Raw genomic sequence first — 21,498 nt, 5'->3', positions numbered from 1 at the left:
GCGGTTCCCCCAAAGCGGAGGGATGGAAGCAGCGACTCTGGTTCCTCCTTGGGCCCAACCAGGGAGAAGCGACCCACGCCCGCGTCCCAGAAGTGGACTTCTCGGCACCTGGAGCTCCCTTCCCTCCGGCCTACCCCTTTCGGCGCCCTCCCCAACCTCCACCCCCGCACATCCCGTAGGCCGGGTTGCTCCAAGTGCACCTCCCCACGGGAGCCCCGAGAAAAGGAAGGATGAGGAAGACGGCTGTAACCCCCTCCGAATTCTCCCAGCTTTGCTTTTCACCCCTGACGGGGCAGAGGGGCCTTCCTGGGCCTGTCTGGGCCGCTCGTCCCTTCGGAGGGGCAGAGGGGAGGCGGCTCCTAACGGGCTGACCCGGAGGAATCCGATGTAGACAGCTCCTCAGCCCCCAGCCCCAACCCCTACGGAGTTCAGGCGTCTGCAGCCCCTCCTGCCTCAGCACTGGGAACCGCGAACCCGGGTGGGCCCCTCCACGTGCCAGTAGACCCGGTCCTCCCGGGCGCCCCTCTCCGACCCGGGCCTCTGCAGGGAGCTGGCGCGGGCTTACGCCTTCCCAGCGCCCTTTGCCGCCTCTCGGGAGGCCCCGCGCGGACCCCAGCCTGACTGGGCCGTCCCCTCCGGATGGGCCGGCGGGCGGAGCAGCGCAGAGGGCACCGCCCTCTGCCCGCCCGCCGAGGAGGGGACGCGAGCGGGAGGCTGCGCCAGCGGCGCCCGCCGGGGACCCGCCGCACTCTGCTCTCGGCCTCCCGAGCTGCGGGGACGGGACGGCTACCTGCGCTGACTCTGCGGGCCGGGAGCCGAGTCCAGGACAGAGCCGGAGCCGCCTAGGGAGGCGAGAGGGCAGTGCGCGGAGATGGCGGCCGCGGCGGCGGAGGAAGGGATGGAGCCGCGGGCGCTGCAGTACGAGCAGACCCTGGTAAGTGAAGCTGAGCTGAGCCCGAGGAGTGCGCTCCGGGACTGCCGCTCCAGGTTACCCTGGGAAGCGCGAGGACCGGGGCCTACCCTAATCCTGTCCCAGCCTTTTGAGCTGGGGAAACTGAGGCTTGGAAGTTTGAGGCTGCAGGGCCGAAGGGATGGAAAACTGCATGCTGGTTTCTGGCTGAGGGTGAGGGCCTGCAGAGGACAAGGACACCAGGTACTTGTCCCAGGTGTCCTTCCCCTCACCCCCCCCCAAAATGCACGTTTTCTTTGCTCCTCCCCTTCACCACTTGGGCTCAAGTCTTAGCACCCCACTGCCCCTTCCGCGGCACCATTCACACCATTGAAGTTTCCACCACCCAAGACATTCTCTGTGTCCCTGCCATGTGCATGGCACCATGCTAAGCATAGAATCTAGTGTGTAGAAAGATGGTCTGCCCCAGACCCTACCTCTGGGGGCTCCACACCCAGCGTTGGCTCTAGGAGCTCCTCAGTTGACTCTGGAAAAAGGTGGCTTGCTACTCTGGGGGACAGAAGCATTAGGGAGGGTGGGTGAAGCAGGAATGGGTGTGGGAATTGGAACCTTTGTCCATGCTGATGTGGGGTATCCAGCCCCCACCCACTGCTGGGTGTGTCCCCTGACCTCATTAGAAGCAGGGGTCCTGGGCTCTGAGCCGACTTATCGTCCCCATTGTTACTTGGTGTTTGAGAAGCCACGTGACCCTCCTCATGTCACTGGGGTGGAAGACCCAAGCCCTAGGGAAAGGAAGGTGCCCCTGGTTCCTTTTTACCAGCTTGGGCTGGAATTTGCCCAGGAAGGTGGCAGGGAGGGAACGTCTTGGGGAGGAGAGGCTGTAACTAAGTCTGGGAGGTGCCCAGTTAGGAGAAAGTAGCTGGATGAATCAGGATGACAGGGAGAGGTGGGAATAGAGCAAGGGTAAAGGGGCCAACCCTTGGGATGGGGTAGGAGACATTTGTCAATCGGCCCAGACCAGGATAGGAGCATGGTCAAGGAAGCCAGGCACCTGGCCTCTGAAATGGTGCCTCCTAACACCAGCCACCACCTCTCCATCTCCGTCCCTTCCAGCTGTCTCTGGAATGAGCTCTCAGGGTCAGCTCTGTCCCGGGCATTCTGTGCTCCAGCCTACCCCCGCCCCCCTTCCCCATCCTGTCCCTTTGTCTTTCTCTCCCACTCTCGCCTCCCTCCTCCTACACCGTGCTTGCCTCTTAATACTCTCCGTTCTCTTCCTCCTCCCGACTTCTTCCTCTCTCATCCCCTTCTTTCTCTTCTCTGTCCCTTCACCTTGCCTCTTTTTTCTTTTCCTTTCTCCTCTCTAGTTCTCTCTCTTCTCTTCTCTTTGCTTTCCCTTTCCTCACTCTCTATCTCTCACCCTCTCTCTGTCTCTATCTTTCCCTCCCTTCCTCCCCTCCCCATTCCAGCCCCAACAGGAGCCCTTTGTGTCCCGAAGCTCTGCGGGTGGCGGCCGGAATCTACTCCTCCCCGCCCCCCAACACACGCCCAGCTTGGCAGGTCTAGCCATGGTTCAGGCGACTCTCTGGTCCCATCACCCCAGCATCCACAGTCACAGCCCAGCCATCCTCAGCCTCTGCTGTCCCCCAACCCACCACTGGGCTCAGTGCAGCTCCATAGTGGGACTGAGGTCACCAAGCCCTCTCCACCCTAGGCAAGAGGCTTTCCACTCCCAGCTGGGCTGGCAGGCTGGTGGGGGTGGCAGTGGAGAATGGGGACAAGGGGATTAGGGTGGGTGGGAGGGGTGCAGCTGAGTTGGTCACAGGCCAGAGGCCCAGCAGGAACGTGATAAGGATTGGGGCTGTGCCTGCTCCTGGGCCCAACTCAGCTGCCCCAAGCTCCATGAGGCTCTTATTGTTGCCCATGTGCCCTTGATCATCCCTTACTCCCTGACCTTCCCGCCTCCCACTTTTAGACTGTGCCACAGGTTTTTTCCATCTTTTCCTCTTCTGGGGCTTCCCTCTCACTCCTCCTCAGTGCCCCAGCCCCAGGCCTGTGAGAAGAGGACCGATTATTCTGCCACCCCCAGAGCTGTGTCCCTGTACCTTGGCTGTCCCCATCACTCTGGCCAGGACAGCCCCCACAGTCTGCAATGTGCATTGTTCCCACACCTTGGGCCAGAGTGGGAACTGTGCGTTCAAGAGGGATATCCAATGTGGGGGCTGGGAGAAGGGGAGTGGAGGCTCTAAGAACCCTCCCTGCATTCCCACTCAGCCCATGACCTCAAATGCCCCCATCCCCCATGTTGCTCCAGATGTATGGCCGGTACACTCAGGACCTTGGGGCCTTTGCCAAAGAGGAAGCTGCTCGGATTCGCCTGGGAGGGCCTGAACCCTGGAAAGGTCCCCCTTCCCCTCGGGCTGCCCCAGAGCTCTTGGAATATGGACGGAGCCATTGTGCCCGATGCCGCAGTGAGAACTGGGTTGGGGGCAGGGGACCTGGCTGTGCTATGCTGAGGGGAGCAGAGGCCATTAGAGCTGCTGATGGGGGGGAGGGGGCAGTTGAGAGGGCCATAAAAGAGGTAGGAGCACTTTGGTGCCAGCCTCCCCCTTCTTCCCTTCCCTGCATCCAGTCTGTTCTGTCCGCTGCCACAAGTTCCTAGTATCCAGGGTTGGTGAAGATTGGATCTTCCTGGTCCTGCTGGGGCTCCTCATGGCATTGGTCAGCTGGGCCATGGACTATGCCATTGCTGCCTGTCTGCAAGGTGAGAGCGACAGCTGGCAGGGGGAGGACTGGGAAGAAACCTCCTGCGTCCATGCCATACTCATCTAGACGTGGAGGAAGGCATCTTGGCTTCTTGGCCACTGACCACTTTCCCCAGCCAGTCTGACTGCCCAGATTCAGGCATCTTCTCGGCCACTCCCATAGGGTGCAGCTTCTTGTGTCCCCTCTCCAAGTGACCCTCTTGCCTAGGTTGGGCTTTGTCCCAGTGAATGCCCTCGGGGACCCTTTCCTTCCCCCGTGCCCTGACTCTATGTGGTATTCCTTGGGACTGTCATATCAGCATGGTCCACTGGCCAAGCAGGTAGTGGGTCTGTGCACTGGGGGTCCAGCAGGTCGTCTTCCCACAGCCCAGCAGTGGATGTCCCGGGGTTTGAACACTAGCATCTTACTCCAGTACCTGGCCTGGGTCACCTACCCTGTTGTCCTCATCACTTTCTCAGCCGGATTCACACAGATCCTGGCCCCTCAGGCTGTCGGTATGTTAGAAGAGAAGGGGAGGGCATAGGTGGGACCCCTGAAATGGGCGCACCAAATGCCTCTCCTGAGACTGTTCCCTCTCCAGGCTCTGGCATCCCTGAGATGAAGACCATCTTGCGGGGAGTGGTGCTGAAAGAATACCTCACACTCAAGACCTTTATAGCTAAGGTCATTGGGCTGACCTGCGCGCTGGGCAGCGGGATGCCGCTTGGCAAAGAGGTAACTGCAGGTTGGGGAATGAAGGAGTCCCTCCTGGTGGAAGAGGAGGCCAGGCCAAGGTCAGGGTGGGCCCCCTCCCAACTCACTGCCTGCCCCACCCCGCAGGGCCCTTTTGTGCATATCGCAAGCATGTGTGCTGCCCTTCTCAGCAAGTTCCTCTCCCTCTTTGGGGGTATCTATGAGGTAAGGGGAACCCTGGGGGAAGTGGGGGGCAGAGGCTGCTGAGCCCACGGCTGACCCCCTCTTGCCACCACTCTCGCCAGAATGAATCCCGGAACACAGAGATGCTGGCTGCCGCCTGTGCCGTGGGGGTGGGCTGCTGCTTTGCGGCACCTATTGGAGGTAGGCAGGGCTCCTAGGTCCGTCCAGCCCCACAACCCTGCCCTTGGCCTCTCCTCCTTGACCCCTCTTCTCTGGGTCTGAGGCCTTAGGCCAAGCCCAGGCCTCAAGTGACGGTCTCCGTCCCCCTCACAGGTGTCCTCTTCAGCATCGAGGTCACCTCCACCTTCTTCGCGGTGCGGAACTACTGGCGGGGCTTCTTCGCTGCCACCTTCAGTGCCTTCATCTTCCGGGTCTTGGCAGTCTGGAACCGGGATGAAGGTGGGGGGCACCCAGGGGATGAGGGCAGCCCGAGATGGTGCCAGGTAGGGGGCCCATGAGGCTAGGCCTGCCTCCCTCTGCTATTCTTCCCTTCAGAGACTATTACGGCCCTCTTCAAAACCCGATTCCGGCTCGACTTCCCCTTTGACCTGCAGGAGCTGCCAGCCTTTGCTGTCATTGGGTGAGGAGCTGAGGGGCCTGGGGGTGTTGGAGAGGAGGGGCGTTTCTGGAAGACTCCTGTTCAGTCGGGTGCCTCTTCCCTTTCCAGTATTGCTAGTGGCTTCGGTGGAGCCCTCTTTGTCTACCTGAACCGGAAGATTGTCCAGGTGATGCGGAAGCAGAAAACCATCAATCGCTTCCTCATGAGGAAGTGAGTGGCTCTCAGCTCCTCTCCAGGCTGCTTTGGGTTGTGTAAGGGCCACAGTAGATCAGGGGACAGTGATGGTGAGAGAGTGGCCCAGTCAAAACAGGCACTCCCCTGAGAAATCAGCCAGGGTGTTTTCCAGGCTGACTGAGCATTTTTATGTTCATATGAATTACCTGAAAATTGGCACTTTTAAGTTTATAGTCAGTGGCAGAGAACATTTGGGAATCAAAGATTAAGGCCCCCTCAGGTCCGCTGGCCTGGCCCATATAGGAATGCTCCCTGGAGAGTATTTGAGCCTGTTTGCCCCCATGACCCATGAGGATGGACGAGATTTCTTGGTTATGTTTTTTTTTTTTTTGAGATGGAGTTTCACTCTTGTTGTCCAGGCTGGAGTGCAATGGTGCAATCTCAGCTCACTGCAACCTCCGCCTCCTGGGTTCAAGCTATTCTCCTGCCTCAGCCTCCCAAGTAGCTGGGATTACAGGCATGCGCCACCACGCCTGGTTAATTTTGTATTTTTTAGTAGAGACGGTGTTTTGCCATGTTGGTCAGGCTGGTCTCGAACTCCCGACCTCAGGTCCACCCACCTCAGCCTCCCAAAGTGCTGGGATTACAGGTGTGAGCCACTGTGCATGGCCGAGATTTTTTTTTTTTATCTCCAGAACACAATTCTGTCAGTGTGACCCTGAGAATTGGGAGTGAGGAGGCCTGAGACATGACTTCCCTTGGGACTGACATCCTTCAGAGAGAGGGCACCCAGCTGAACCTGCTCCCTACACACCTCTGGTTAACTTCACAAGTGACCCCAGCTTCCCCCAACATTGACCTTCACTCTAAGTCACCGCAGAGAGACAAACAGAGGCAGAAACTTCTCCACCCCATCACACAATATGCCCTTCACATGGGCTTCTGAGGGCGGAGGGTGGAATAACAACTCGGAGGGGCCCCAGGGAGGGCTTAGGGGATGGACTTTCTGCTGCTGCTACCCACCTACGGAGTCGGGGCTGACAGAAAGGTCTTTGGGTCAGACCCCTGCACTTATAACTCCAGTCCACCATACCCAAGGGATAACGCTTGGGGCTATCATATCATAAACAGCAGAGGAGACCTTCTGTCAGGACTGAGTGTTTTCATGAAAGAGCCAAGGCTCTGCTCTGACCTCAGCCCTGAGATATGCGAGGGCACCCAGCCCTTGGCCACCCACGACTGATGTGAAACCTACGACTCTAGACGCCTGCTCTTCCCGGCTCTGGTGACCCTGCTTATCTCCACGCTGACCTTCCCCCCTGGCTTTGGACAGTTCATGGCTGGACAGGTAACCACAGGCAGAACAGGAGTTTGTGCTTTCCCTTGGAAGGCATTCCCTCCAAAGCCAACAGCCCCAGTGTGACTGTGGGACCCCTTGTTCCCCATGGGATGCCATGGCCTCTTCCCTTCATCCTGTTGGTTCCCCAGCCTGAGGCACCCTGTTCACTCTAGCTCTCACAGAAAGAGACACTGGTCACCCTGTTTGACAATCGGACATGGGTCCACCAGGGCCTGGTGGAGGAGCTAGAACCACCCAGCACCTCACAGGCCTGGAACCCACCACGTGCCAATGTCTTCCTCACCCTGGTCATCTTCATTCTCATGAAGGTGGGCTCCTCATGTGTACATTGCTAACCTTTACATAGCTTGCCCTTCTAAGCACCTGCCATGCAGTGCTCACTCCTTGAAGCCTCTCCACAGTGACATGGGAAAGGCACTATTATTATCCCCATTTGAAAGATGGGGAGTCGAAACACAAGGAGGTGAAGTAGCTGGCCCAAAGTCACACAGCTAGAGGGCAGAGCGATGATCTGAACCCAAGCCATCTGCTTCCAGAGTCCTTCCCCTTGCCATCACCTGGGAGGCCTGGGGGTTCCGGGGTAGCTGGGAGGATTATGGGGTAGTTGGGAGGGTTATGCCTACCTGATCAGCGAGGTAGACTTCTCCTGGGTGGAGTTGTGGGCTGCCTGGGGCCAGGTGGAGCCTCTTCGCCTTTGAACCACCCCCTGCCTGCAGTTCTGGATGTCTGCACTGGCCACCACCATCCCAGTTCCCTGTGGGGCCTTCATGCCTGTCTTTGTCATTGGTGAGTTCTCAGCTGCCTGCTATCCCGGCCTGCATGTTCCCCACCCTCTGGCCGCCCCCCGGTCATCCCTCTGCCCAAGAGCGGGTTTTTGGTCCAGCCCTAGCCTGAACCCTGACCCCGCAGGGCTGTGCCCTGCACTGAATGACCCACTGGCCCCTCCCTCACCCTCTGACCCTCTCTCTTCCTAGTGCCCTCTGCCCTCCCCCTCCACTGCCTCTTTCTCTTCCCAACCCCTCCCTGAAGGAGCAGCATTTGGGCGTCTGGTGGGCGAAAGCATGGCCGCCTGGTTCCCAGATGGAATTCATACGGACAGCAGCACCTACCGGATTGTGCCTGGGGGCTACGCTGTGGTTGGTGAGTGCCTCAGGTCCCATCAGCCTTGGAAGACCCCCCAACCCACGCCCCAGCCACAGGGTCTGAGACTCTGGTGCCCCCTGCTGGCAGAAAGCAGGCTTCCATCAGATGCACAGGCCCAATCCCAGGACTGTATTGTATTGGGCAGCCCTGAGGGACCCACTCAGCACCTGCCCTGGTTGTGGAGAGTCTTCTGGGGCTGGGGCACCCTGAGGAGACTGAGTGTGACCGTCCCCAGGGGCGGCTGCGTTGGCAGGAGCGGTGACACACACAGTGTCCACGGCTGTGATCGTGTTCGAGCTCACAGGCCAGATTGCCCACATCCTGCCTGTCATGATCGCCGTCATCCTGGCTAACGCTGTCGCCCAGAGTCTACAGCCCTCCCTCTATGACAGCATCATCCGAATCAAGAAACTGCCCTACCTGCCTGAGCTGGGCTGGGGCCGCCACCAGTACGGAGGGCTGGGTGCCAAGGGGGCTGTGGGTGAGGGGCAGAGGGCATCCTAGATCCCCCTACACCCACCTCCAGCAAGGTCCTGGAGCCTATGAAGCTGGGAGATGAGCCACCTTCGTCCACACTCCGGAGGGACTGTAGCTGGCCCCTGCTGTTCAGAAAGAAGGGTGGGAGTACCCCTTGGCCCTTAGCCCCCATCCCCATGGATGGGCTCTGGAGCCCTCCTTGTGGCCCTGGGATGGTAATGCTCTGGGCAACTCTCCCCATGCTGACCATAAACCAAGCGCCCCTCTCGGCCCCCAGGCAGTACCGGGTGCGTGTGGAGGACATCATGGTGCGGGATGTTCCCCACGTGGCCCTCAGCTGCACCTTCCGGGACCTGCGGTTGGCACTGCACAGGACCAAGGGCCGAATGCTGGCCCTAGTGGAGTCCCCTGGTGAGGCCAGGAGGGGGACCAGGTGCTAGGGGCATCTCCAAGGGTCGAAGCTTCGGGAAGGGGCAGGGAGCTCAGGACTGGGCTCCTTGGTTCCAAAGGGAATGGGCCAGCACTTGCCAGGTGGGGGCTTCCCTCTGGTGTGTGGCCTGAATGCAAGGCTCCACTCTTGAGTGTGAGAGAAGGACAGGGCTGGAGGGCTCCCTCTCAGCTCCTGAGTCCTTCCACCTGTTCTGTCCAGAGTCCATGATTCTCCTGGGCTCCATCGAGCGTTCACAGGTGGTGGCATTGCTGGGGGCCCAGCTGAGCCCAGCCCGGCGGCGGCAGCACATGCAGGAGCGCAGAGCCATCCAGACCTCTCCACCATCTGATCAGGAGGGTCCCCCTAGCCCTGAGGCTTCTGTCTGCTTCCAGGTGAGGGGAAAAGCCACAAACACTTCCTAAATGTCTTTGTGTAGACTGATTGGGAGAGTGGTCTGGGGCCATGGCCCCACCAGCCCCTTCCTGACCATGCAGGTGAACACAGAAGACTCAGGCTTCCCGGCAGCCCGGGGGGAGACCCACAAGCCCCTAAAGCCTGCACTCAAGAGGGGGCCCAGTGTCACCAGGAACCTTGGAGAGAGTCCCACAGGTAAGCCCATCTCTCCTGTCTCAACAGAGCCTCAGCCAAGCTACTGAGATCCATTAGAGTCCCTGCCCAGCCCTGTTGCTGGGGCATATCCCAGCTGGAAGAGGCTGCCCACATGGGCCAGGGCTGAAACTACGATACCTCTCCCCCTGTCTTCCTTACCTTTCCTGGTCCTCTCCCGCAAAGATGACATTGCCTCCTGGGGCCTTATGTTTGGGGACACAGGGAGCGTGGAGTCGGCAGGCATCGCCCTCCGGAGCCTCTTCTGTGGCAGTCCACCCCCTGAGGCTGCTTCAGAGGTGAGTGGTTGGAGCCTCTCCTCCTAGCTTGCTTTTTCCCCAGCTCCCTCGCCAATGCTGAGACCACATCATTAACCCTGTAGTGCCTGCCTCTATTCTCCCTGCCCTTCAGCCCTCCCTGCTGTCAGGTCGGGTCCTGCGGCATGCCCTTTTCCCTAGGCTCCACCGCTTCCCCTCACCTCCCCTTTCCCTATAACCTCAACTCCTCATCTTTCTGATTTGGCTCTAACAAAATTGAAGAAGTTGGAATCCTGTGAGAAGCGCAAGCTGAAGCGGGTCCGAATCTCCCTGGCAGTAAGTATGCCTGCTCTTCCAGCAGCTCGGGGGCACCGGGCAGGGAGGGCAGGGTCTAGGCTGGATAAACTCCAGAGCCCCTAGCTGCCAGCCTCCCTCCCTCTCTACTAGAGTGACGCAGACCTGGAAGGCGAGATGAGCCCTGAAGAGGTAAGGTGCCACTGGACTCTGGACCCTGTTTCTTTCTGGGTGTGTTCAGTCATCATGTTGGCTGCTGTCCCCGTGGGAGGGACCACGGGGTTGGAAAAAGGGCAAGTCAGCTTTCAGGGAGGTGAGGTCAGCTACAGGCACCTTCTCCCTAACCCTCGTAGTCTCTTCCCCTCAGATTCTGGAGTGGGAGGAGCAACAACTAGATGACCCTGTCAACTTCAGTGACTGCAAAATTGATCCTGCTCCCTTCCAGCTGGTGGAGCGGACCTCTTTGCACAAGGTAGGGCCAGCAGCCTGGCCCAGGGCTGCCCTGGGCTCTCAGGACACAGTGGGGATCTTGGTCCCCCTACAAGTTTGGACTCAGGCCAGTGGGGAAGGAGGGAGGAGAAGGGAGTTGGCTCAGTGCTGAGATGTTTTTTAGACATTGCTTGGATGATGGGAGGTGGGAGCAGCCTCCTCCTGCTCTGTGGTGGAGCCAGGCATCGTTTTTCCTCTGCTCAGCCTTGCCCTCGAGGGAACTCTGGACCAAAGAAGTAACAAAGACAGGGCTTGAGCTGGGTGGAAGCCAGAAGGCCAAGCCAGGGTCAGAGCTAGGCAGGAGGCCACCACAGCCCAACAAGGTTGATACGCCCATGCGGAAAAAAATGGGTGAGAAACAGGCAGGATAAGAAAATCCAATAAACAAGCTAACAAACATCCAAGTAGGGGTGGGGAGACTGCAGAGAAGAGATAAACAAAGATGAGAAACACCCAGTGGGGGGCTTGGAATGTCAGACCCCAGAAAGTCTGCCTTAATGTGGGCCGAAGGAAAACTGGTGGGGACGCAGGAAGATGGCTCAGCAGAACTGCAAAGCAGCCTGTAGAAATGGGGCGAGGAACTGAGTAGACTGCCTGGTGGTGGGTGAGGCAGACACCAGAGGAGGCCAGGAGCTCTCTGCTTCCAGGACTCCTAAGGAGGGCAGCCTGCATTGGTAAAATGGCTCCTGAGACCAGCAGAAGCCAAGGGGTGTTTTAGCTAAATTTTTGACAGGCGTAATGTACAAGCCTTGAAGCATTGGGGGGTTTGGGGGAGGGGATAAGCAGCAGGTAGACATGCCCAAAACCTGCAGCTTGGGCATTTAGCTTACACACAAACTTTGCCTAAGAGCCAGCATAGCATGGACAAGTGGAGACTAAGGCAGGAAGCACAGGGGACAAAAGAGAAACAAAAAGGTAAAAGGTAATAAAGAAACGTGGAAGTCCTTGGATGGGTAGCAAACTGCAATGCAGTTGCAAGAAAAAGGTAATAGGCCTGAGAGGGCTTTTATGTAAAGCCTTTCCTCCCAAAACCTCTGCTTTTCCACAATGATCTTACTCCTCAGACTTTCATGATGATGATCATGCTGACATTTTTCGAATGCTTGCTATGTGCCAGACACTGTGGTAAGCTCTTCAAGTGTTGAATCATCACAACCACACTATTAGACATTGTGATGTTCCAGTTTTCATAGATGAGAAAATTGAGGTTCAGAGAGGTTGAGCAAGTTGCACAAGGACACACAGCTAATAAGTAGCAGAACTGGTGCAGTAGCTCATGCCTGTAATCCCAGCACTTTGGGAGGCTGTGGCAGGTGGGTCACCTGAGGTCAGCAGTTTGAGACCAGCCTGGACAACATGGTGAAACTCCATCTCTACTAAAAATACAAAAAATTAGCCAGGTGTGGTGGCTGGCACCTGTAATCCCAGCTACTTGGGAGGCTGAGACAGGACAATTGCTTGAACGTGGGAGGTGGAGGTTGCAGTGAGCCGAGATCACGACACTGCACTCCAGCATGGATGACAAGAGCGAAACTCCATCTCAAAAAAATAATAATAAGTAGCAGAACTGGGCCTGGAATCTAGGATGGTCTGACTCAAAAGCCTGTGGCCTTAACCATATTAATACGCAGGGAAACTGAGGCATGCAGCGCGGAGGTAATGTGCCTGAGTCAGCACAGCAGAGTCAGGCCCAGAGCCCAGATTTCCTGGCCCTGCTCCCAGGATTCTTTCAGAAGGCCATGTTGTCCCTCTCCGTGTCAGTTCACTATTCCCAGGCCCAAGAAGTATGGGCCCTCCAATGGGTTCCGTGATGTCTAATTAAATCAAATGAAAAAGAACAAAGTAGATATTTGTTACAAACTTGAAAATCAGAGGAAGAGAAGAACCCTTTGAGGAACCAACTAACAAAAGTACAAAGAACTAGAAGTGATAAGAACATAAAAGATTAGAATTCAAAATGTCCTTACAGGCCTGAGGAATCAATAGGTAGTCACCCAATTAAGTTCAGGAGGGGAACATTCAGATAAGAGAGAGAAAACATTGGAGACTACTTAGGAACCCGTGCAACTGGAGATCACTGTGCCAGCTAATAATTAATTCATTCAGAAGTCACCCACGGAGAAGCAATGGTAAAGGCCAGAGTGGGGGCCAATGCTAGGGCCAGACCAGCTGAACCCAAATCCTTACTATGCTACATGCTGGCTTGCTGTGTACCTTGGTAAGTTTCTTAGCCTCTCTGTGCTTCACTTTCCCAATCTGTAAAATGCAGATCACACCTCACTGAGTTTTCTAAGAATTACAGGACTTGCAACATGTGAAGCACTTACAATAGGGCCTAACACAGAGTAAATACTCAATATATGTTAGGAATTACTGTTATTAGTACTACTACTTATACTGAGAGATGAATTTTAAAAGATAGCATATGCTGGGCATGGTGGTGCACACCTGTACTCCCAGCTACTCAGGAGGCTGAGGTGGGAGGACTACATGAGCCCAGGAGTTCAAGTCCAACCTGGACAATGTAGCAAGACTGTATTCTAACAAAAAAATTTTATTTATTTATTTATTTATTTATTTATTTATTTATTTATTTATTTTTAGACAGAGTCTCACTCTGTCACCAGGCTGGAGTACAGTGGTGCGATCTTGGCTCACTGCAACCTCCACCTCCCAGGTTCAAGTGATTCTCCTGCCTCAGCCTCCCGAGTAGCCAGGATTACAGGAGCGTGCCACCACGCCCGGCTAATTTTTTGTATTTTTAGTAGAGATAGGGTTTTACCATATTGGCCAGGCATGAGCCACTGCACTCGGCCAAAAAAAATTTTTTTAACTAAAAAAAAGTTTCAAAAAATAGAGAAGAGCTAAAGTGTGGAAGAAATGAATGTTTTCAGAAAAAGAAGAGTGATTATGTGAAGCTGGAGGCTGGAAGCTGGAGTGCACAGTAGAATGTGACACTACAAAGACAGGCTGGAGTTGGCTTGGGAGGGGTCTCATGGGCCTTCTAGGGAGTCTGGGCTGTACTCAGGTTTGACAAAGTACATAGGATAAGCAGGGCCAGACTGGAGNATTCTCCTGCCTCAGCCTCCCGAGTAGCCAGGATTACAGGAGCGTGCCACCACGCCCGGCTAATTTTTTGTATTTTAGTAGAGATAGGGTTTTACCATATTGGCCAGGCATGAGCCACTGCACTCGGCCAAAAAAAATTTTTTTAACTAAAAAAAAGTTTCAAAAAATAGAGAAGAGCTAAAGTGTGGAAGAAATGAATGTTTTCAGAAAAGAAGAGTGATTATGTGAAGCTGGAGGCTGGAAGCTGGAGTGCACAGTAGAATGTGACACTACAAAGACAGGCTGGAGTTGGCTTGGGAGGGGTCTCATGGGCCTTCTAGGGAGTCTGGGCTGTACTCAGGTTTGACAAAGTACATAGGATAAGCAGGGCCAGACTGGAGGGAAGGGAGGCAGAAAGAAGAACCCATCAGGCTGTTGCAGCCCCAGTCTTGGTGAGGATAGTGAGGCTAGAGTCAGTAATGGCCAGGATGTTCAGGAAGTGAATTGGTAAGGCTTGGTGACTGTCAGGGGCAAGTGGTTTGCAAACCTGAAAGGCATATCACCCGCCATAAGCTCACCTGATTAGGATTGTGGAGAAAAAGAAAATTCAAGGGAACTATTTAATAGGCTCCTTGGGAGAAGATGAGAGGGGTTATTTGACCATAAGAAGACAAGTCTAAGGGATTATTAACACAGGAAACCTTATAATAAAAAGGTTTCCCTCTGAAGTCAGACAAGGAAATTAAAGCTAACTTGTAGCACACAGGACTCAAGTTAGATAGGAGGAGCAATCGCTAACCACATGACAACTGTGTTATAGGTATTGAAGGAACACGGAAGAACTTTTTTTTTTTTTTTTTAGACAAGGTCTCACTCTGTCACCCAAGCTGGAGTGCAGTGGCATGATCATGGCTCACTATAGCCTCTGCCTCCTGGGCTCAGGTGATCCTCCCAACTCAGCCCCCCAAGTAACTGGGACTACAAGCATGCACCACCATGTCTGGCTTTTTGTAGAGACAGGGTTTCGCATATTGCAGGCTAGTCTCAAACTCCTGGGCTCAACATTCTACCCACCTTGGCCTCCCAGATTGCTAGGATTACAGGCATGAGCCGTTGTGCCCTGAAGAGCTTATTCTAAAATTGAACTTCTTGCCCCTCTAAGTACTATCATGCCATGGGTGGAGAAATTTAGGAAGGTTCTGGAAATCCTTCCCTAAAGAATTTCAAATGTGTAAGAACATTTAAAAAGTGTTAAGGTAATTTAAGTGAGTTCTGGGTAATTGGTACACAAGAAGCTGTTATTATGCTCGTCTTGATTCAAACATTAAGCCAAGAGGCTTACAAGTAAACTCAGAACAGTGAGATAAATGATAGGCCAAAAATTCCAGGAACTGCTGAGTCAGGAGAGCATTTTTCAAGACATCTGGCCCCAAGAAAATCTACTGAAAGCATAAGGAGAACTGACTGACAGTTTCTGAACCGCTGGTGATTATATTTGAAAGCTTAGGGGAGGGCTCAAAGCAAGAAAAACATGGAAAGATGGGGGTGACCATTGTCCTCCTGGACTGCAAGCTGCATCTCAACAGAACTTGGGATACTGCTTGGACCCTAGAAAAGGCAGACTGTATAAGAGCATAGCATGCTTCAGGCCAAGACTGGAATGCCAGAGCACGGGAGACTCCAAACCTGGCCAGCCAGGTAGGAGGGCAACTGAGCAGCAGTGGAACGAGAGGCACAGGATTCAGGGCCCCAGTGCCCTTAAGGTGGGTGTGGACTCTCTCTTCTCAGTATATCTGCAACTAAACAGGACTGGGGTTGTGCATCCCTCTCTAGTGTGATGAAAAGTGACTGGGGCTGCACAGCCACTCCTGATGACCTGCCCGGAACAAGTCACTTCACTGTTGAGCCCCATGCTGCTTCTCCTAATGCTTAGTTCTCAGGACAGTACTAGAATTGAATGATAATGAAGACCTAGCATGGAGCCTGGTCAATCACTAGATTTCACGTGTGAAGAGTTGTTCTTGTCCTGCATCCCCCTTTCTAACATGAGACTAAGAATTCTTCCCCCATCCTATTTCTCCATCAATGTAAGCAACATAAGAATTTTGAGTATCAAGTTTCTGAGGCCTGGACACAGAAACATTAGAATATTACTATTGTCATTATTTTCCCTCCAGCAGTCCTGTCTCCTTCCCTCCCAATCTGTGGCACCCCTTTTATTCCATGCCAACCTTGTCCTGGGCCCCTGTAGCCTGTCATTTAGAGCTGCCCATTGTCCATCAAGTCCAATCTCTTTTCTTCCCACACTGCAGACTCACACCATCTTCTCACTGCTGGGAGTGGACCATGCTTATGTCACCAGTATTGGCAGACTCATTGGAATCGTTACTCTAAAGGAGGTGAGGTGATGGTGGCCTCCAAAACTGCTCCACTTCCAAAAAGGCATGGAAGCTTATGTCCAGCTCACGAGGGGAGGAAGGTAGGGAGGAGTCTGAGCCGGGAGCTCTGGGTCCAGACATCTGTCCCTCTCACCTTTTCAGCTCCGGAAGGCTATCGAGGGCTCTGTCACAGCACAGGGTGTGAAAGTTCGGCCGCCCCTCGCCAGCTTCCGAGACAGTGCCACCAGCAGCAGTGACACGGAGACCACTGAGGTGCATGCACTCTGGGGGCCCCACTCCCGTCATGGCCTCCCCCGGGAGGGCAGCCCTTCCGACAGCGATGACAAATGCCAATGAGCCCCTCATGGGTGGCCTAGGATGGTGCTAGCCATGCCTGTCATCCCAGAATGTGCATCTCTCATTCCTTCTGCCTTGGGAAGGCAGGAGGCAGCTACAGCCGGAGGCTGTACCCCAGCCCCCTCCAGACCTGGGGTGCCAGCTTCTCCCAGTTCATCCTACCTGGAATCTGACCCACTGCCCACCTACAGCAAGTTTTCCAGGGGCAGGAAGATCAGCCCTGCCCTGGCAGGATGAGGTTGGGGTCACTTGACCCCTGCTCCCCCTTTGAGGGGAAAGGGGTGGAACTAAGATGGGTTTATAACTGGAACCTCCAATGACCAGATGTATATAGAGATTTACAAAGATTTTTATATTAATTTAATAAAACAAATTCTTAAATAGAACAAAATAAACACCTAATGAGCCACTTATATATAGAATGCTTGTGCCCACTGGCTCTCGTTCTTACCTTGGGCCCTCTTACCTGCCAAAGCCTACAAGGCCCTTAATTCTAAAGCCACCCACCCTTCCCACAACCACAAAAACCTAGAGTCCAGTGACCTTGGAATGCAGGATCTGCCAGAGGCCTCCCCAGCGTGGTCATTAACACCCTGACTGGGGCGGGGCCCTGTACTGTAGCCTTGGCCTTTCATTCCGACAGGAAGGCTCTACCTTATTTCCTCCCCAAGGAGAGACACTCCCTCATGACTGTCACTCACTGGCACAATTCCTGCCCCTCAGCAGGCATCAGCTGACAACTCCCGGCCACCCCTGTGGCCCTCTCTAGAAGAACATGAAGTCCCAGCTCTGTGGCAGCCAGAGCCATCCTTTCTTCCACCTCCCGTTCAGAGAGCTCTGCGTGAATGGGCAGCCCGGCTGGCTGTGAGGCGCCAGGACACTGCCCACACATCCTAGGAGGGGTGGGGAAAGGGCCCAGGCCCCATTAGGGGGCCAGGAAAAGGGTGGAGGGTACATGCTTTCATCATTCCAAAGCCTCCCAGAGAAGAGAAGCTCCGACTGAAAAAACAGACCAAAAACCTTCTGTCTTTAGGAAAAAAGAGGAAGATTTAGAGACTATGGAGAGGTGAATGAAGCACAGCACAAGCCCAGCTGGGCAGGGGGCCTTGGGGGACGGCTCAACCCATAGGCTCCGGGAGGGCAGGAGCCAGCCCCTCCAGGTAGGAGTGATTCTATCAAGCACTGGACGTGGACTCGGAAGTGAGAAGAAAAGCAGAGAAGAGAGAGGCATGGGGAAGGTAGGGGGTGGCCGGGCCCCCTCCCACCCCACCCCCCCACAGCCCAGTCACAACCCCCTTAGTGGTTCACATCATCCGAGGAGGAAATGTGTGTGTGGCATTTTGATTTAAGAACATGAACATCACTGTCTGCCACAGCTGTAGCCATGCCCCAGAGGCCCCGGGCAACCCCGGCAAGCCCCGGGAGTGGGGCAGGACATGCGCCCCCAGCCCAGCCCCTGCCTCCTCTCCAAACACTTTCATGCAAAACACACAACGGAGAAGCGAGCGCTCCCAGGAGCCCTCTAGGTTGTGGAGCTCTGCTGGGAGCTTGAGCCCACACTTGGGCACAGAGACTCTGCCCCTAGCAGCAGCCAGGGGATGCATGCCACCACCAGGCATGATGTGGGTCACTGTTCCTCTGGCTCTGCCTCATCCTCATCTAAGGACACCACCCCAGACGAGGCCACGTCAGAGGCTTGCCGCTGCCGTTCCCAGCTGCCTACTAGTGGTGGGCAGAGCGGCTGGCAGTCCTTGCAGGGGGCTGGCTCCTCCTCAGCGGGGGAAAGGCAGGACTCCGTGAGGGGCGAGTTGTAGAGCGAGTCCTGGGGCTCCAGTGGGCCCAGGCTGCGGAAGGCACTTTCCCGGCTGGGGGGCAGTTTGGCGAGAAGCAGCTCATCGCCCAGCAGCTGGGAGGCCAGCCGGGCCGGGGAGCCCAACAACCCGTCCTCCAGGCTGCACAGACTAGAGCACAGGGTGTCTGGGGACACGGTCTGCGAGCAGTCGCTCTCAGGCTCCACGGAGCCCTGACGCACAGGCCGGGAGAACCGGTGGCCGGTGAACAGGTCCTGGAGGTGGGGCCCCAGGGGCAGCTGCCCAGCCATGTCTGTGAAGGGAAGAGAAAAGAAGATAGTCCTGCTGGCTCCATTTCAATTGGCCAACCTGGAAGCCACATTTGCCCCACTCCACCCCTGGCATAGCTCTGGGGGTGGTGGATAGGTGCTGGGTAACCTTGAACCAGTCACAACTTTTTGAGACCTCAGTTTCCTTAATGGCGAGATGGAGATTCTAACAATACAAGAATAAGAGTCTGGCACACAATCAGGTGTGGTGGCTCACACCTGTAATCCCAGTACTTTGGGAGGCCAAGGCGGGTGGATCACCTGAGGTCAGGATCTCAGGGATCCATGACCAACATGGAGAAACCCTATATCTACTAAAAATACAAAATCAGCTGGGCGTGGTGGCACATGCCTATAATCCCAGCTACTAGGGAGGCTGAGGCAGGAGAATCGCTTGAGCCTGGGAGGCGGAGGTTGCGGTGAACCGACATTGTGCCATTGCTCTCCAGCCTGGGCAACAAGAGTGAAACTCTGTCTCAAAAAAAAGAAAAAGTGTCTGGCACACAGTAAACAAGCAGTAAATGCAGGGTCACCACATATGGCCATACAGGTTGCTCATCACACAACAGGGCCTGTCCAAGGCAGTGAGAGATAGCAAAATCTAACCCATACTCTGCTCACCAAGCAGCATGCCCTGGCCTGCCAGAGAAAGGGGTGCCTTTTTCTAATTTGCACAAAGATTCCACATGGGCTAGTAGCAGCCTTGGATAAATGTTAGTTATTATCATTACTCCAGGGGTCAAAGTAGGCCTGGAACTCAATCAAACAAAAATGCCTGTGGTTTAAGGTTCCATCTTGGCTTCAGACATCCAAATCAACCCTCCAGACCACAGCAGCAGTTTCCAACCTGCTCTCATGTACTGCCTGCCTTGGAGAACTTAATTCACTGGAGGGGTAGGGGATGGTAGAGGTAATCTTCAAAGGCAAAGAGGTTGTGGGGAATGGTGGCCTATGAGACTTGAGCCCAGAAGCTACAGAGAAAGTCAGCCATGTGGTCTAGGGAATGAAAGATGAAAGGAGGGCTGAACACAGCTGCAGAGCCCTGCAGGGTCCCCTCTGCAAGCACTGGCCCGGAGAAAGGCCCACAGGCTGGAATGCAAGGATGCTGAATTGGAGCCAGCACGGCTCCGTGGGTGTTCCAGGCCCAGCATGCCTTCCTGTTGACCTGGGATGCAGCCCTGTGAGGTGCTGGGCTGTGCACTGCAACTCATCTGCCCTGCCACAGCCAGCCAGAAGGCTGCCTTGGAGAGGAAGAGGCAAAGGTATTGCAGACCCTCCCAGAGACGCGGCTGCACAGAAGGTGTCCTTGAGGTCTTTTGGCTTTTTTTTTTTTTTTTTTGAGGACTGCAAGGCACAACTGTGCAGACAGACAGAGAAGCCTCAGCACCTGTGGGAAAGGAACGACTCCATTTCTGTCTGCTCATTTCCCACCCATGAGTGTGGACAGCCTTCCTGTCCCTGGAGTGTCCAGGCCTGCCTGGACTGAGTCTGCCCCTCTCCCCTCCCTTTCCAAAGGCTGAGTGTTCTGGGTGTGGCTCTGAATGAATCCCAAGGTCTATGAGGCAGATCCACCACAGCAATAGCCCAGGATGTCCCTCACCTGTGTCCATTCCCCCAGCAAAGTCCTCATCATAGGAGTCATCCGTGGAGTCCTCGCCATCCACCGAAGACCACGCTCGGAGTTTGGCTTCCGCGATGGCAAACTGCTCAGCCACTCCTGTCGCAGGGACAGAATGCATAAGCACAGAAGGTGAGCTAAGTCTAGGGCTCAGCTTGGAGACAGGAGAGAGGAGAAACAGGGTATGGAAAGACTCCAACCCCCATGTCAGACCTGAGGAGACAAGAAAGCAGCCCTGGCCGGGTATGGTGGCTCACGCCTGTAATCCCAGCACTTTGGGAGGCTGAGGTGGGTAGATCACTAGGTCAGGAGTTCAAGACCAGCCTGGCCAAGACGGTGAAACCCCGTCTCTACTAAAGCTACAAAAATTAGCCAGGCACGGTGGCAGGTACCTGTAATCCCAGCTACTCGGGAGGCTGAGGCAGGAGAATCGCTTGAACTGGAGTGGCAGAGGTTGCAGTGAGCTGAGATTGCATCACTGCACTCCAGCCTGGGCAACAAAAAAAAAAGAAAAAAAAAAAGCCCTGTGCCAAGAGGGTAACTTATTCCCTTTCTGCCATCCACCTGCTGCAAAGCGAGCCTCTTGTTCACCCTCGCTGAGGTCCGAATAGGAGGAAAAGGCTGATTCCAGGGCAGCAGGCGAGTCACTAGGCTTGCTCCAGCCCTTCCACTCAATGAGGTGAGCCACTCGGCCCTGGGCCATGGCAGTAGGCTTGGTCACGTGGTCCTTCACCACCTGGGAAATACCTGGAGACAGGGGAGGGTGGAGGAGCCTGGTAAGGGACCAGGCCAGGGAGCACAGGGGCAGGGAGGTGGAAGGGTGGCAGTAGTTAGGATCTATGTGAACCTTTGGGTGGGAGAAGGGGCTGAGATTCAGAGATTCACCTGAGCAAGGGAAGAAAGGGGAGACCCCAGCATGTGCTCGCAGGAAACAGTTCCAAAGGGACTGTGCAAAAGGGAGGAGAAAGGACAAAGTGGCCAGAAACATGGGAGGGGCTGCATACCATGCAGGGAAGACCTGGCCAGTGCAGCGATCTCCTGGATAGTTAGGGCTCTCCGGGACTTGGGCAGCATCGCGACTGTGTCTCCAACATTCACCTTGGATAACACCATTAGAAGGTCAGTGCCCCTCTGACAGTAATGACCTTCCCCCTAACATGCCCATACCCCAGCGAAGGCATGAGGAGGAGACAGGAGCTAGGAAGGAACAGCACATATGTCCCAGTGGCTACAGGGAAAGGTAAGATGATAAGAAAGACAGGTGAATTATGTCCTCCCAGAAAGCAACGGAGATTCAGACAGGCCCCAAGAAGCAAAACTTCAGCTAATCCTCCACTTTCCCAGCACCCAGAGGAGATGGAGGCAGGGCAGGAAATGAAGAACCACAAGTAGGACCTCTGAGGAGAGGGAAGAGGAGGAAGGGAGAAGAGTGTGGTATCCAGGACTTTTTTTTTTTTTTTTTTTTTTTTGATTTTGAGATGGAGTCCTGCTCTGTCGCCCAGGCTAGAGCGCAGTGGCGTGATCTAGGCTCACTGCAGACTCTGCCTCCCAGGTTCAAGCGATTCTCCTGCCTCAGCCTCCCAAGTAGCTGGGATTACAGG

General features: G+C 55.1%; 2 protein-coding genes across 10 annotated transcripts in view; one reads left to right on the top strand and one right to left on the bottom strand.

The window, feature by feature from the left end:
* The first annotated feature begins 442 nt into the window (after positions 1-442).
* Positions 443-16,579, top strand: CLCN2 (chloride voltage-gated channel 2). Of its 3 annotated transcripts, XM_017866199.1 has the most exons (24): positions 443-934; positions 3,222-3,378; positions 3,540-3,671; positions 4,039-4,167; positions 4,254-4,387; positions 4,493-4,570; positions 4,651-4,729; positions 4,862-4,987; positions 5,084-5,168; positions 5,256-5,357; positions 6,585-6,669; positions 6,834-6,989; positions 7,398-7,467; positions 7,711-7,821; positions 8,060-8,273; positions 8,579-8,712; positions 8,951-9,123; positions 9,226-9,340; positions 9,563-9,636; positions 9,877-9,930; positions 10,042-10,080; positions 10,256-10,360; positions 15,738-15,824; positions 15,966-16,579. In XM_017866199.1, exons 1-24 carry the CDS (start codon positions 872-874, stop codon positions 16,158-16,160), a joined length of 2,697 nt encoding a protein of 898 aa, XP_017721688.1. In that variant the 5' UTR covers positions 443-871; the 3' UTR covers positions 16,161-16,579. The 3 variants fall into 3 exon arrangements, with proteins under 3 accessions (XP_017721688.1, XP_017721696.1, XP_017721701.1); XM_017866207.1 differs by lacking the exon at positions 4,039-4,167 and having other exon boundaries at positions 695-934; positions 15,966-16,573; XM_017866212.1 differs by lacking the exon at positions 6,834-6,989 and having other exon boundaries at positions 697-934; positions 15,966-16,573.
* The window catches only part of FAM131A (family with sequence similarity 131 member A), an 11,422-nt gene continuing 6,415 nt past the window's right edge, over positions 16,492-21,498 (bottom strand). For 5 of the 7 annotated variants that reach the window (XM_017866242.1, XM_017866226.1, XM_017866236.1 and 2 more), the window contains 4 exons: positions 20,902-20,995; positions 20,462-20,644; positions 19,880-19,996; positions 16,498-18,263 (listed from right to left, as the gene is read on the bottom strand). In XM_017866242.1, the coding sequence (XP_017721731.1) occupies positions 17,788-18,263; positions 19,880-19,996; positions 20,462-20,644; positions 20,902-20,971 (846 nt within the window). In that variant the 5' untranslated portion in view covers positions 20,972-20,995 and the 3' untranslated portion in view covers positions 16,498-17,787. Of the gene's footprint in view, positions 18,264-19,879; positions 19,997-20,461; positions 20,645-20,901; positions 20,996-21,498 lie in introns of all 7 variants that reach the window. The other 2 variants (XM_017866248.1, XM_017866220.1) reach the window with 1 other exon arrangement.

The sequence above is a fragment of the Rhinopithecus bieti genome, unplaced genomic scaffold, assembly GCF_001698545.2.
Source record: "Rhinopithecus bieti isolate Rb0 unplaced genomic scaffold, ASM169854v2 scaffold_2432, whole genome shotgun sequence".
NCBI lineage: Eukaryota > Metazoa > Chordata > Mammalia > Primates > Cercopithecidae > Rhinopithecus > Rhinopithecus bieti.
This window is presented reverse-complemented; position numbering and strand designations above follow the sequence as displayed.

What these genes read in the sequence shown, in the direction of transcription:
- CLCN2 (XM_017866199.1), top strand. Translation starts at nt 872, where the DNA reads ATGGCGGCCGCGGCGGCGGAGGAAGGGATGGAGCCGCGGGCGCTGCAG. An exon ending in CTGGGCTGGGGCCGCCACCA is followed by an intron (nt 8,274 to 8,578) that starts GTACGGAGGGCT and finishes CTCGGCCCCCAG; the next exon opens with GCAGTACCGGGTGCGTGTGG. An exon ending in CCCCTGAGGCTGCTTCAGAG is followed by an intron (nt 9,637 to 9,876) that starts GTGAGTGGTTGG and finishes ACAAAATTGAAG; the next exon opens with AAGTTGGAATCCTGTGAGAA.